The 14,729-nt window shown below is 41.9% G+C and overlaps 1 protein-coding gene across 1 annotated transcript in view; it reads left to right on the top strand.

Annotated features, from left to right (window-relative positions):
* Window positions 1-3,179: 3,179 nt before the first annotated feature.
* The window catches only part of SLCO2B1 (solute carrier organic anion transporter family member 2B1), a 67,751-nt gene continuing 56,201 nt past the window's right edge, over window positions 3,180-14,729 (top strand). The window contains exon 1 of the mRNA XM_063304756.1: window positions 3,180-3,280. Within this exon, the coding sequence (XP_063160826.1) occupies window positions 3,180-3,280 (101 nt within the window). The remainder of the gene's footprint in view (window positions 3,281-14,729) is intronic.

Here is a 14,729-nt window from a genome sequence, read left to right as displayed (position 1 = left end):
TCTGCTCTACAGGCAGCTCCAAGATGGACTGAAGAAAGCCCCTGGGCAGACCCTCCAGGTATTTTTAGCCTTGTCTTCTTTCCTTCAAAGCTAGCTTGTAACTGAGTTTGCCTCCCCTTTCCTTAGCTGCCAGATAGATCTGTCAACTTATCAGTTAAGTTGGTCTTTGCATTTCAAGGCCACATACCTCTCAACACTAACCTCATGAATCACATTTCCTGCTGATCAGCTTTTAGCTAAGGCATCCATTGGGATGTTGGACCAGATGGGCACTGATGATCTGCTCTAGCCAGCCCCTTTCTGTGTTTCTAGATGCCTTGTTCAAACATCACCAAAGGCCACAGATATTCACTGTGCAGCAGGACAGCACTTTTAAAGCACTGCAAAGGATCGTAAAGGATATATTGTTGTAGTAGCTATACAAGTATACAAGTATTCATTTTAGGTGGAAGGCTAGAAGATAAAATGCAGTTATACTGGGAAAATAAAGTCATCTTCCCAAAATGTTGAGAACGAGTAGTATCATCTTCCAGTTTCCACTGAGCATTTTTTATTACTTCACAGAAACTTTTCAGCTGGTAATATAAATTAGAGAAGAGATGAATGAAGAAAAGTGTAATATACTGTAGGAACACTCTAATATGTTGCATGAATTATATATGTGTAACTTTAAACCTGGAGTTCATAAAAATTACATTGGACATCTTAATGGTTGAAATAGATCTCTATTCTCAGCATGTAATAAAAATTAATTCTGAGAGATGCAGGTGGAAGCTCACTGTAAGAGATTTAAGACTTGGAAGTAGAGAACAGGCAGAACTAACAAGCTATCTAAAGAGGAATTGTGGCTTCATCTCCGGGGCTTGGCCGGAACCAGTTCTCTTATGATCATGGCCTGGGAGCTGATTTTCCATGCTAGGTTCCATCCTGGAACATGCAGGGATGTGTTTTGCATTGGTCTCCAGACAGATCTCCACACCTTGACTTTTGGTTTGGGTGTGAGATATGGTTCCACAAGGTATTTAATCAGCAGAAGAGGTAACTCTGGGACAATAACAAGCAGTTTGTAACCAAGGGACAATAATGAATTGTATTAGTAGTCGTACTAATCATTCTTATGCTGTCAAGATATCTTTTCTGAAAAAACAGTAACTGAGGACTCTCACCTTAAACGTCATATGCAAGAGCATAAATGTATCAGTGATACGTATACTTGTTCTGTCCCTTTTTTCCATTGGGAAGCTGTTGAAAATGAAAAACAAACAAACAAGGGGGAAACAGAAGGCCAGAAAGGACTAGTTTCATTTCCAGAAATGACTTGTTCTAGCTAATGCTTCCCCAGTTTCTTTTCCACAGTGTCTCTTTGCAGTTCCCATCATGAATAAGATATTACTAGGAATTCTAGTTCTTCACTGCATTTTCATGTTTTTTCCTCTCTTTTTGAATTTAGGAATTATTGGTTGATGACATCTGGAAAGAAAGCAAAATTGCACACACACACTTGCTCACTTTGGTCACACCTGTGCAGCTGCGTATTCACAGGTGTGTTGCAAACTGCAGCCATGTTGGGACTGGACAGTGAGCATCACAGAGGCAGCTGCCATGAACTTGTTTTGGTGTGGTGCTTCAGACAGTCTGGTTTCAGCCAGGTACCTTGATCCTGATTAAATTTAGCCTGATTCTAACCTGGAATGAGAAAGAAAGAGCTTCTATATATAGTGGATTACTTCTGCTAATGTTACTTACATAGCAAGTAAAAAACTAAGTAGGGTGACTTGAAGCAACTTGTCAGGCCCCAGCAAAGGCTCCACTCATAAGATTCTGCAGTGGTATGCGGCAATGATGTTGGGAGACCGGAAGGAGAGCTGCAGCAGACAAGGGTCCAACAAGCTGCAGCTGAGTCTGCAGAAGGAATGGGGAGGAGGCAAAAGTTTCAGAAGGGGCCCTCCCCAGTTTCTTGGCCTGTAAAGGTGAGGGGGAGAGGAGAGATGTACTTTCAGCCTTGCAAGATTCTGTTGATGTAACCTCATAATAAAGTTAGAACAGTACTTCTGGGTGTGCTTCTTGTCTGGACTACTCACAAGGCTGACATCAATCTTGCAAGGCTGAAAGTACATCTCCCCCCTTCACCTTTACAGGCCAAGAAACTGGGGAGGGCCCCTTCTGAAACTTTTGCCTCCTCCCCATTCCTTCTGCAGTCTCAGCTGCAGCTTGTTGGACCCTTGTCTGCTGCAGCTCTCCTTCCGGTCTGAGATTAGAAGAACCATATTGGATTTGGAAGAACCATGCTGGATTCAGAACTAGAATCCATGAAAATATGTCACAGTGAATCTGTTGGCCTTTAAGTTGAGACAATAATTTAATAGTTTTTACCCATAAGTCATCATGGTGCTGAAGATGACAAATATCTGTTATTCCCTCCACCAACACCTCCTGACCAAACAGCTGTAGATAAAACTCTTGGTCTTTAGATGGCAGCATTCGTGAAAAATAAAGATATCTTGGGAGCATTCTGAGCCTGCCGTTCTCTGCAAGGTTTTTCCTTTATAACTGTATTAAAAACGTTTTTATTTCAACACTTGGCCCTTCCTTCCTTCCTTCCTTCCTTCCTTCCTTCCTTCCTTCCTTCCTTCCTTCCTTCCTTCCTTCCTTCCTTCCTTCCCAAAGCTTCCCTTTTCTCTTCTGTGGCCTTGTTAAAAACACCCTCTTATGAAGTCGTAAGCACTTCTGTGACCTTACCTGAAAACCATTTTTCCGTATTTCCTTCCTGACCCTTTGGTGAAGGCCTTGAGCTTAATTGGAGAGTGCCTGTTTTGCAAGCAAGAGCCCTGAGCTCAATTTCTAATATTCCCAAATAGGGCTTAGGAAAACACTTGTCTAAAACCTAGAGAATGATCACCAGGCTCAGTAGTGAGCAACTTTCTCAACACCAAATGTCACACAGTGGTGTGGTTGTCTTTGAGCTCCAGACCCAGCAAGTTCAAAGTCTGCAAGCACCTCAGCAATAGCAGGATAAAACTGTTCCAAATCTGCAGGTGGCGTGTACAATGTGGAGAAACTGCAGGTGATTTCAAAGTATTTTGGAACTGATTAGCACAGTTGGTGGCACAGTGAGCCTCACTATGTGTATTTTAAGCAGGTCAGGGGGAGGTGGGTAAGTAAGTATGTTTTCTCGTACGATGGGAGACAGTGAATGTGAAGAAGGCCCCTTCCATCCAAAGGCTAAAAGAATAAGTGGAAGCAAGAATGACTCCATCACTAGGACTCCCATAAACAGAAGGTGGGTGGTCAGAATGGTCTGGGGGGGGGGCAACTTGCAAGGTTTGTGTTAGGTTTATTTTCTTGCCTAAACTTATATTTAGCCCATGTCTGTAGTGCGCGCAAGCTGGTTGGTAGAAAAGGTAAGAGGTGAACAGTGGAACAGGGAGGGACCACACTCTGATGCAGAGGAGATGTAGCACGATATACAGTTGGAAGTGCTGAAACAAGAACAACTGCAGGAAATAACTCTGGCAGGAAGGACAAAGGGTAATTGGCAGAGGCAGAAGACGTTGAAGGCATTGGCTCCCCTGGATCTAAGAAATCACTCTCAGGTTTTGGCAAGCAATGTTGCATTTGAACCTCTGGCTGACTCCACCAGACAGTGAACAATAAGCAAGTGCCATTATGATGTGGGAAGAAACCACCCCCTGTCCGAAGATGAGGAAATAATGGTAGCAGTTGGTGATTCTTTAGGGTAAAGAATGGAGGCCGGGGTATGCCATCCATAAAGTGATTATGCGCAAGAACTTTCCCATAACACCAATTGTCCTGATTTATTTGTTAAACTGAAGAGAGAATAAAAATTTAACTTCAGCTTTAAAATTTGATAGGACAAAACCTGCCACTGCAGGCTTTACCCTGTTATAAGAAAAAGTCAAAAGAAAATTGGTTTTCTGTGCATCGGATGAGTTAGTTTTCCCAGTAAGGTATACTGTATGTTTAAAAAACTGGAGCAAATGCCAGGAAATAGGACCATAAAACAATTATGTAATATTTCCTGGCAGAAGGGCCTTCTGTTTCTGAGCATGACTGCTTAGAAATCCTTGGGAGGGCCACCAGGTGGTCTGCCGAACCTTCGACCGGCTGCAGTTCCCCCTTCAAGGAGCAGATCCATTTCAGGCGCCACCAAATGATTTCACTACCCTTCCAAGATATATGACTTTTGAGATCAATCTGATGGCGTTGCTTGCAAAATTACTGCAAGATTGTGATCTTTGCTTGAAAGAAACACTTTGCAGTCAAAAGCAAAAATAATTATTTCTACTGAGAGGTATTTGTCATTTCTGAAGCATGAGATTCACAAGCTTAAGGCCTATGGAAAGTTTGCTTAGAGTGATGTGGGGTTAAGTTTCTGGAAAGTGTCCGTTTATTGCCACGCCTGGAATAGTCTGACAACAACAAATGAACGACAGATTTCATAAGGAATAAGGGCCATCTTTATCCCTAGAGAATCAGGAGGAGAACGTCCAATGAGATATAGCCAACAGCTTTGCTGACATTCTTGCTCTCGGGGAGAATGAAGGGTATAATTAAATTCTCTCTAATCAGCTGGGGAAAGTTCTCTATTTACTTGTAAAAGACAGGCCGCATATACCTAGAAGATGCTGGAAATGTACGTGAGAGCTTGGATGCTAAGGGATTGTGTCAGGAACTGCGGTATGTTTAGCCCAGAGAAAAGAAGGCTGCAGGGAGATTTAACTGCCATCTTCAAGTATCAGAAGGGCTGTCATGTAGAATGGCTTGGAGTTGTTCTAGGACAAAAACAAGGGGGTTAAATTACAATGGAGCAGATTTTGGTTGGACATCTATTGATGATGTGGTAGTAGTAGCTTTCTGCACTGCTTCTGCTCAGTGCTGTAAAAGATATTTAGAAAATCTAAATTATTTTTGTGATACAGACAAGGTAGACAAGTCACTTCATCCTGAAGGGCTTTGTTTACTTTCAAAACGTTGTCACATCTAATGCAAGCTTATCAGAGTTTTTAAGCCAAATGATTTTTACTTCATGCTTTCCAGCTCTGCCACTTTTTAAATATCAAATCTCTGATTCAGATGCTCCTATTTCAGATTGAAATTTTCTACTATCTTTTTTCATTTCTGTCTGCTCCAAGTCAGTTATTTAAAATGCCTGTACATTGTGGGAATGAGTTTTAAAGTGGGGAGAAGCTGAAAACAGACCAAACCAGAGAAGAAGCTCAGTCTGATTTTCTTTTTCTGGTGGATCCAGGCTACACTTGGCTGCCCTGCTGCAGACTGGCAGGCTGCTGTCCTCAAACGAGGGGTGGGAAACGTTTGGCTCCTCCGTCTTCTCAATTTTGGATCCTTGATAAATCAACTGCAAGATGCCACTGTCCATATTTTAGGCAGAAGTTTCTTTTCTGTTTACCAATTAGACAACAGAGCAGGCAAAAGATAAGGAGATTACTCTGCAGCTCAGAAGCGAAGGCATAAATTCAGCATGTCACCGTGTCAATAGAATTCCTAGATAAGAATCTTTATTGCATACAGTACTAGAATGAAGATACTTAAAACAGCTATTGCCTCTGTCAGCATGAAAATGCAGTCCCTTATATCCACTGTGGTTTAATTCCAGGGCTTCTTTTCTGCACCGTTTGAATGGGAGTGAGGGTTTGGACGCATTCTCGGAGAGTAAGACGAGAACTAATGGGATGAAACTTCAAGGATGTAGATACAGATTCAACATTATGAAGAACTTCTTGACAGCAAGAACTGTCAATCAGTGGCAGAGGTTAACCACACGGAGTGGTTTTCTTCCCTTCATTACCAGAATATCCAGTCTGCCTTCCAGACTGTAGTTTGGATATTCTTGTACTAACTGTTATTAGGATTTTTTTATTGTATTGCAAATATTCCAGTTGATGCTGAGTTATGAAGCAACATAAATCTCTGAAGTTCCCTGGAGACTGAGCACAAACCGCAAACTTTCTGCCTGCTGGGAATAAACCCTGGTGTGTCCTTTATCAGTGGTGAGAATCCCCGAAGCATTTCTCTTCTTTTTCATGCGATTTACACTTCCTTCTGAATTTTCTGGGACTGACTCCAGGCTCAGTCATGTCTTCTGCTTGGAAAAGGGTTAACATCAAAACCTTGTGCATGGGAAATGCTTAAACTAAAACTATCTGTGGAGGTCTAGATAGACATTAATTCTTCAGATGGGGGATTATGGGAGTTGAAATCTAACAACAAATGGCTGCTCTGGGAAATTCAGTGTGTGTGTGTGTGTGTATCAATCAATCAATCAATCAATCACACTGATTGGATGCTTGTGACAATTCAGGAGTTATCCTAAAGACACTTGTGGATGGATGGATGGATGGATGGATGGATGGATGGATGGATGGATGGATGGATGGATAGATAGATAGATAGATAGATAGATAGATAGATAGATAGATAGATAGATAGATAGATTTATGTGCAAAATACATTTTGGCCAACAAAAAATATGCAGTGAGCTGGAAAATGGGAGAAGACTGGTTCTGTGTGAAAAAAGGACAGTGCAAAATCCCTTTTTTCTCCTCAGACTGGAGATTAGCGAACTCCCAGCTGCACATCACTTGCTAGAAGACAGTGAAGTAATTTATAACTTGTTAATTTGTTTGCTGATACTGAACATATCTCCTTCTAGCATATCTTGGATGATTTATTGAGACTATTGTATATTTTCTCCTGTCTATGGTTGTTTTCCAAACTTTGGGACCAGTACGAAGATGTTCAGGGCTTGGGTTTCTCTGATGAAGGAGAAGGAGAAACTTTTGTTGGGTCAAGAGAAGCTTCTACCTGATGAGTCCATTGCTTTCACTTTTTTATCTGACTCCTTATCTGAGATAGTCCAGCTGTTTTCATTATAAACACTTGTCTGCTTTACAATGCAGCAAAACCCTATAGCAAATTAGGATGACACTCGGTAATTTTGCTTGCCAACAGATAAAAGTTTCTTGCCTTCCATGTAGGGAGTTCCAGAAAATAAAACCGTTTGGTCATGCCAGATGGATCTCTGCAAATTCGATATCCTGTAAAACTGCTGCTCCTGAGTGAAACCACTGGTCTAACCCAGTACTGTCCCCTCTAAGCCCCTCCCAAGTGTCAGGCAGGGACTTTTCCTTTGCAGTATTTAAACTGCTAGCCTTCACAACATCCCTGCTGAAAAGGAACCTGGTTTTTAAAAAAATCAATACCTTTCCTATTTTGCAGGATGAGAAATAAACTTAAGAGAACGTGTCTCGCTCTAGGTCACACCTTTGGCAGAGGTAGGGCTGATCTTAGATTTCCAGACATCAGTCCCGCTTAACTGTCCATTCAGGCAGGCCTTTCAGCTTTAGGACTTAATCTTTAAGAATGACAATTCCCCAGTTACACTTTGGCCATGTTATTAGAAATGGCTGTCCTGCTTCAGATCACTAACACCGAACATCTAATTTCCAGAAGTAGCATACAATCTTTAGCCAGTTTCTTGGGTGCAAGTAGATATCATGTGGAAAAGCCAAGAAATGCTTTTCCATCTCTAACATTTTAATTATTGATATAAATTATAGCTTTGGGTAGAGATCAGAGAACAACATAGCTCTTTCCCCTTTGCCTTTCTGTAAATTAAAATTTATGTATTTTATTTTATTTATTAATCAAATTTATCACCACCCATCACCCCCTGAGCAGGGACTCTGGGCAGTTTACAGTAAAACACAGTTAAAACAATGCAATATAAAGCTATACAATAAATATAGTACATAATAAAATATAAATATGATGGAGACCAGATGGCTAAAAGTTCTCTATAAACCTGCAGGTAAAACAGGGCCATTCTAGGGAGCTAGCCCAGGCCTGCAACTAGGGTCTGTGTCACCCAGGGCAAACATGGATTCCGTGCCCATTTTGGCACCCCCTCAGCACTCATTTTGGTGCCCCCCCCAGCATGGCACCCAGGGCATATGCTCCGCTCGCCCCCCCTAGTTGCGGCCCTGAGCTAGCCATCCCCAGCAGTGACTATTCTCCCTCCCGCCCCAGGCGTGGTGACAAAACCAGGTCTTTAACTGTTTGTGGAAGTCCAGGAGCGAAGGGGTCTGTCTCACCTCTGGGGGGAGAATGTTCCAAAGGGCAGGAGCTACTGTGGAGAAGGCACGCTTCCATGACCCCGCAAGTTGGAACTCTTCAACAGAAGGGGTCCGCAGCACGCCCTCTCTGCACGACCGGGTGGGACGGGTTGATGTGATGGGGATGAGGCGGTCCCTCAGGTAGCCTGGCCCCATGCCATGTAGGGCTTTAAAGGTGATGACCAACACCTTGAATTGGACCTGGAGGCAAACTGGCACCCAGTGCAGCTCACGCAGCAGTGGTGTGAGCCACGAAACACACTGATTAATTTCTCCCAAGCCATGTTCAAATATATTAGGATTCATAAAAGCCCATGAGATGAGAAATGAATGTTAGCAGGTTTCTGCTACTTCTCTGACTTAGAGCAAAATCTGAGTGGGAAAGAATTCCTTTTTGTTCCCCTATTCCTCTCCTTGACAGTCCCCGTTATTTCCAAAAGCCCTTCCTGCCACCGATCTCACACCTTCAGAATGCATTCTCCTGCTGCCTTTCCCCTGCCCCCTGCTTATGGCAACATGGAAGCCTAAGGAGGACAGAGAATAAAGATTGTTCCCTTGCTGCTTCCTCTGCTGTTTTAGAGGCCCATCCAGCAGCTCACACAAGGAATAGCCGCTTCCAAGCTCCCCGGGTTCTGGAAACCAGACAAGGGAAGTAAACTGCTGGCACGCTCCTCCCGCTGCACACCTATGAGCAAAGGGAAGAGAAAATGCATTGCCAAAGTAGTTTGATGCGCATGGGCATCAGGGGTGTCTGGCAGGTCAAAAAAGTCAGGATGGTAGCTGCAGTCTCTTATTTACATGCATTGTACATAAAAAGTAGTGGGGTTTTAATTACACATTTGCAGCGGCCATCTCGACTTTTTAACACACACGCACACACTCCAGAGGGTATTCTGGTACTGGAAAATCTGGTTAATTTCTAGGGGAGTATGAGGAGAGCTTCAGACAGGCCCTGGCTGAAGTTTTTCCATCAAGAAAGGAGCAGGAAAAATCAAGTAACTCTAACTAATAGTTTTGCTCCAATTCTCTCTCCCTGTTGTGGCTGCTCTTATTTTTTCACAACACCAGATGCTAACTATGAACTGTTGTATTGTCTGTAGCATAGCCACCTTGAGATCAGGATCTGGTGCCTGGACTGTAGCAGGTCAGACTTCCCAGTTGTGGAAGACTCCCAGGACAGCCTTTCTGTTGTACCTAGAGCAGTCTTCTCTCCACAAATATTAGCCTGTAATGAGGCCAGAGGCCAGTGCTGTTCTTAGGTCTGCTTGTTTACTGTACTGTAGAGGGAATGATTCTGAACAAAGGAACGTTCTGCCATCTGCAGACTCAAGTCGTGCAGGCTTGCTTGTCAAAATAACCTTGAGGAAATAACTGGAATTCAAACTCAGGTGAAATTTTGAGAGAAGCTCAAAGGATATTTGGGTGCAGCTCAATGTAGCTGTTATTCCTGAAATTCGAAGAACACTGCATGCCCTCATGAATTTGTATGATGGCCTCCGAAAAATGTATGCCACCAATCACCTCCAGCGAAGGCCAAACAGTTTACATGATGGCTTAGAACATTCAGCAAAACCTCCAACGCTGATTTTCCTAAACTTAGGTGATGGTGAATGAGCTCTGTAAGCAAAGGAGGACTGTATTTTTCCCCCCTGGCTTTCTCTTGCTTTCTCTTCAAACAGCAGTACAGTCAACATTTCCTTCTGCTTTAATGTTCCCCAGAAAAAGGAGAGCATGCCCAATTTAAACCTGATACTCATTTTATTTTGGAATGGTCTTGAAAATACCTATTTTATAGTCTTATAACAAGTCCCTGGTTTCTTTCCTGGAAGATTTCTTCCGGCTTGGAAGCAGGAATAAAAATATTAACCTGGCTCAAAATTTCTGTCCCTTGCCTTGAGTTTATATATAGTACTGTACATCCTGAATATCAAAAGATATATGAGTGCTAATATGCTTGAGCACACAAACGTAAGTCAGGGTTTACTTAAAATACATTTGGTTCCTAAAGAAGAAACTCTGTGGAATCAAACTGAACGTACTTTTGCTCAGTTCAGTCCAATGTTGACAGGGGGGCTTCCCTCTGATTTGTATAGAAGGGTTTATAAACGTACAGTAAAACCTCAATTCAACAGATTAATTTGGGGAGGGGTGCCTGTTACTCCAGAAAGTCCATTAAATCCAAAAATCTATTTATGTCATTTGCATAATGACATCATCGCACCAATTATATAAATTGCCATGGATACCATAAAATTAAGGTAAAATTAATTGGTCTGCTTCATCCAGACTAATTTGGAAGCAGTGAGCTTGTCTATTATTTCAAGAGGATATCCAGGTTGAAATTTAGTCCGTTGCATCTGAAGTCCACTAAATGGGTGTCCGTTAAATCAAGGTTGTTTTGTTTATCTCTCTGTCCCATTCTGTCACCCTTTAAAAATCCCATATTTAACCTCTTCAGATGAGAGATTAGTTACATTTAAAATGAGGTCAGGATAGTGATGCTTATTCCCCTATAGCAATCTTTGAAATAGAAAAGGGCTTCTTACAGGAAAATAAAGAAAGCCTTTAAATAGAAGTTACAGCAAGAAATAGGAAGAAAAAACTAAATTTGGGTGGCCTAAATGCCATTGGGACTTCCAGATAGTTCTCCAACTATCAGCTAGGAGGATCTCAAACAAGACAAGAGGATTTAGAGAAGAGGTGGAAACGTGTTCTGGACCAGGCACAGATTCATCCGTGGGGGCCAGGCTCCCCCAAACAGCGGGTAGGCTCAGGATAAAATCTAAATGTTACTTTGTTTTATTTACATTGAATTGAAATTGAATAAAGCTACCCTCCAGATAGGTATTTAACAATTTCCCCTTTTCGTCCCGTTAAAAATTACAATTTGGAGGTCTTTCAGGGCCGTGCCCAAAGCTTCTAGAGGCTCAGGATGAAAGAGAGACATCACTGACAACCCTAATTTGTCTAATCTCTGTGGCCACAGCCCAGCCTGTTCTGTTTGCCAAAGTAGGACAGCATTTTAAAGAAATCATTCATTCACTAGATGTTTTCCTAGTTTTTCTCTATAGCTCAAACCAGAGAACCCCCCCAAATCCTGCAAGTTCTTATGTATATTTGTTTGGGAGTAAGCAGTGACTCTTACTTCAGACACAACATGCATAGGCTTGAACTGTCAACTTGAAGTCTTCCTTCAGCCATGGAAAGAAGACTTTAGGCCAGTCATTTTCTCAATCCACCTCACAGAGATACTCTGGTGTTGATAAAAGAACTCTGGGGATCCCCAAGTGAACCACCTTGGGCTCTTGGAGATAAGGCAGCAGGTAAATCTAATCAATCAACCCCCAGTCGCTTGGTCGTCTCAGCCACGAAGCCTGAAATGTGCTGGGAAGGGATGCGCCCTAAACTGTTTTTCTACTGCATATCTGTTAATATGCAAAATTAAGCAAATAGTGATCAAAGTGGGTTTATTCTGTAAAATGACACATATCAGGACTATTTTTCATAATTCCTCTGGAGACCCACCTTCTCTTTTATATTTAGGGCAGAGTAAGAACAGGAAAAAAATGTGCATGCATATAGGAGCATCTATGTATAATAGAAGAGCATTTACCGCACCCTATTAATATTAAATAATGTGGAGAGGACATCTGCTAGTGGCATGAATTAATGATGGTGCTAACAGGCTAACAAATTATTTCGCAGAAACTATACAATATTTCTACCGCAAACAATGCTGAATGCCTGGGCTATCATTCATCCAGATGTCACTGAAATCAGTTGGCAGAGCAAATAGCAGAGATTAAATTGGCAGATTCTGAAAACTGCACTAGAGCTCCTGCGGCAGCCCAGCTGAGAAGGGGAAGAGGCTGCTTCTGGGAGAAACTGGACCTCCAGACCTGGCTGGGCACGTTTGGAAAGTATGGTCTTTGGACCCGTGAGGCCACGGTCCGAAGGGCCACAGCCTCTGCCCTTCCGAAGCACAGCCCCGTTCTAGACCGATGGGTTCTTCCTGTACTGACTCCTTAGTCTGACACAGAAACATACCTGTCCCTAATATTTTTAAATGATTGGGTACCATAAATTTTCTAAACCTGAAAAGAGAAGCAAACAACGGCAGTGAGTTCTGTGCGTGAATTAGGAATGTCCTCAAGAGCCTCTGGTGGGGATTCATCCAATCTGATTCGTGAAAGGAGGGTCCTTGTGAATGTTTGTGACGTCTATTTTATTTGGCCTATTTTGGTCAGTATCTACTGAAAACTTCCCACATCTCTGAAGAAGATATAAACAGTAGTCCAATTCGTAAAAAGAATAATAAAATTATGACAAGCCTCTGCTTGAAAATATCCAGGGAAAAGACCATCACCTCTCTCCATAATTGGTCACACTACTGAATTGCTTTTCCAACATTTTGTCAGAATGAGTTTTCTTGTAACTTAAATCCATTATGCCACGTCCTACACTGTGAAGAATTGAAAACAAGTCCTGACTTCCTTCTGGGTGAGATCATATCCCCGTAGTCTCCTGCTTGTTGGAAAATTCCTGTGGGTGATTTCCAGTTTAGTTTGCACCAGCATATTCCCAGTCAATACCTCTGCCCCGATCAGAGCAGCCACCCGATTGCTCTGTTCCGTTAGCAAAAATAGAGCTCGATGTCTGTTTATTTATTAAACATCAGCAACATCCAAAACAGTGAGCTGTCAAAAGCAAGGCAAAAGCCAGGCAAAAACAGGGGGAGAGGGAGATAAAGAAGGGGCAAGAAAGAATTATAAGGGCAGGGAGTTTAAGATTAACAATCAATATTATCTATATATCAAAAGGTGCAGAAATTTCCAGAGCTACTGGAAACAACCTTGTAGGTAATTGGCATGGACAGTCGCTGTGAAATTTAATTCTGTTACTTTCAGACCATTTATTCAACCTAACAACATCATTATGAGTTTTATTTCTGTCTTCTGGGATATATTCACTGTTATTAGCTGTCCCATCTAATTTTGTTTTCCTTCCAGCTTTAATAAGCATTTCCTCCATTTCTGCATCCAAATTATTAATAAAAGCATTAAAGACTACAGGGCTGAGGACAGTATCTTTGGACACCCACTCCGTTTATGAGTTCCATTGAGAATGATTTTCTCTTCGATTAATGATTTTTGAGCCTGCTATATATCCATCTCATTGTTGTGCCATCCAACCTACATTTAACTAGCTTGCTAATCAGAATGTGATACTTGTCAAAGCGTCGCTGAAACCAGGACACATCTACCATAGGTCCAAAATGTATTAAGGAAGTTACCTCTCAAAAATGTGGTTAAGCTGACAAGGCTTACTCCTGGCAAATGGATGCTGACTTCTGATCATTATAACATTTTCAGGGAGTTGCTGACGCACTGATCTCTATCATCCTCCCTAAAACCTTCTAAGATCTGATCGACCTCTTAGAATGTAGATAGATACGCAAAGCATCATCAAATGCTTCTGACGTTTACATCACTGTAATCTGTGTAGATGAGCACGTGTCTGGGCCTATGATTCGTTTTTATTTTTGTGTTGCTCTGCAGTCTGAATAAATGCATTTTAAACTGGAAATGTGACTACAAATTGGAATTTAACATCGTTACAATTTTGTCCATAATCTGTCATTGACTGTTAATGGTTGTTGCAGTCTGAGGCTCAATAAATAATGGAAAGTTTGCAGGTTTTAGTTATATATGGCAGTCACTTTGCATGGCTTAGTTGTAAGTTCTTTATTTCTCTCATGAAGAAATACAGGAGACTGTATTTCAGACTTCAGAAGTCTGGTAGCACCTTCTCCAACTAACACGTTTTATTAAAAAGGCATAAACTTTCATGACCTCACTTCATTAGATGCATCTTTTTTGCCCCCATAGACTAACAGTGTGGTGGCTGGGGAATTCTGGGAGTGAAGTCCACACATCTTAAAGTTGCTAAGGTTGAGGAAAACTGCAGGGCACTTCTTCTAGTCCCAAATGGACAGGCCTTTATGGAATATAACCAACACAATGAACTGTGCCCAGAAATGAACTTCTACCCTCCTTTTCCTCTATTATAGTTGAATAGTTTTCAGGCCTTTGCTACTGGAAAGATATGACTGTAGCGTGAAGTGGTACTTAGAGAGAAACTACAGCCATTGCTTCTCAAGATGACTCCTACAAGCTCTGAGATTTATGTCCCATTCTGGAGGGAAAGCCAAAGATTACAGCCAAGACGAATTTGCAGCACTATGTGGAACATGCTCCATCTGAGCATTGAAAAGTAATTTATGTGCAGACAACGCAGGACAATTAAGCTTCGCTGTGAACATCCTCCTCCTCTTTAATTAGCTTCATGGGAGCAATTTGTTGATGTTTGCACAGAGTTTAATTACAATAACAGGTTAGAGTTTGCCTGGAGTTTTAACACTGTGGGGCAATCCTCGGGAAACTCTCTCAAACAGTTTCTGTGTGCACAGATTCGTACAGTATTCATAAGGCATTTTTTAAAAAAATCTGTTCAATCGTGTCCCATTCTGGGAGACGGCCTGGGCAAGTCCCTGCAGTTTTCTCAGCCAGGTTTTTC

This window comes from Candoia aspera, chromosome 5 (assembly GCF_035149785.1).
Source record: "Candoia aspera isolate rCanAsp1 chromosome 5, rCanAsp1.hap2, whole genome shotgun sequence".
In the NCBI taxonomy this organism is placed as follows: Eukaryota; Metazoa; Chordata; class Lepidosauria; order Squamata; family Boidae; genus Candoia; species Candoia aspera.
Note: the sequence above shows the minus strand (reverse complement) of the source record. Positions and strands in the feature narration are given on the sequence as shown.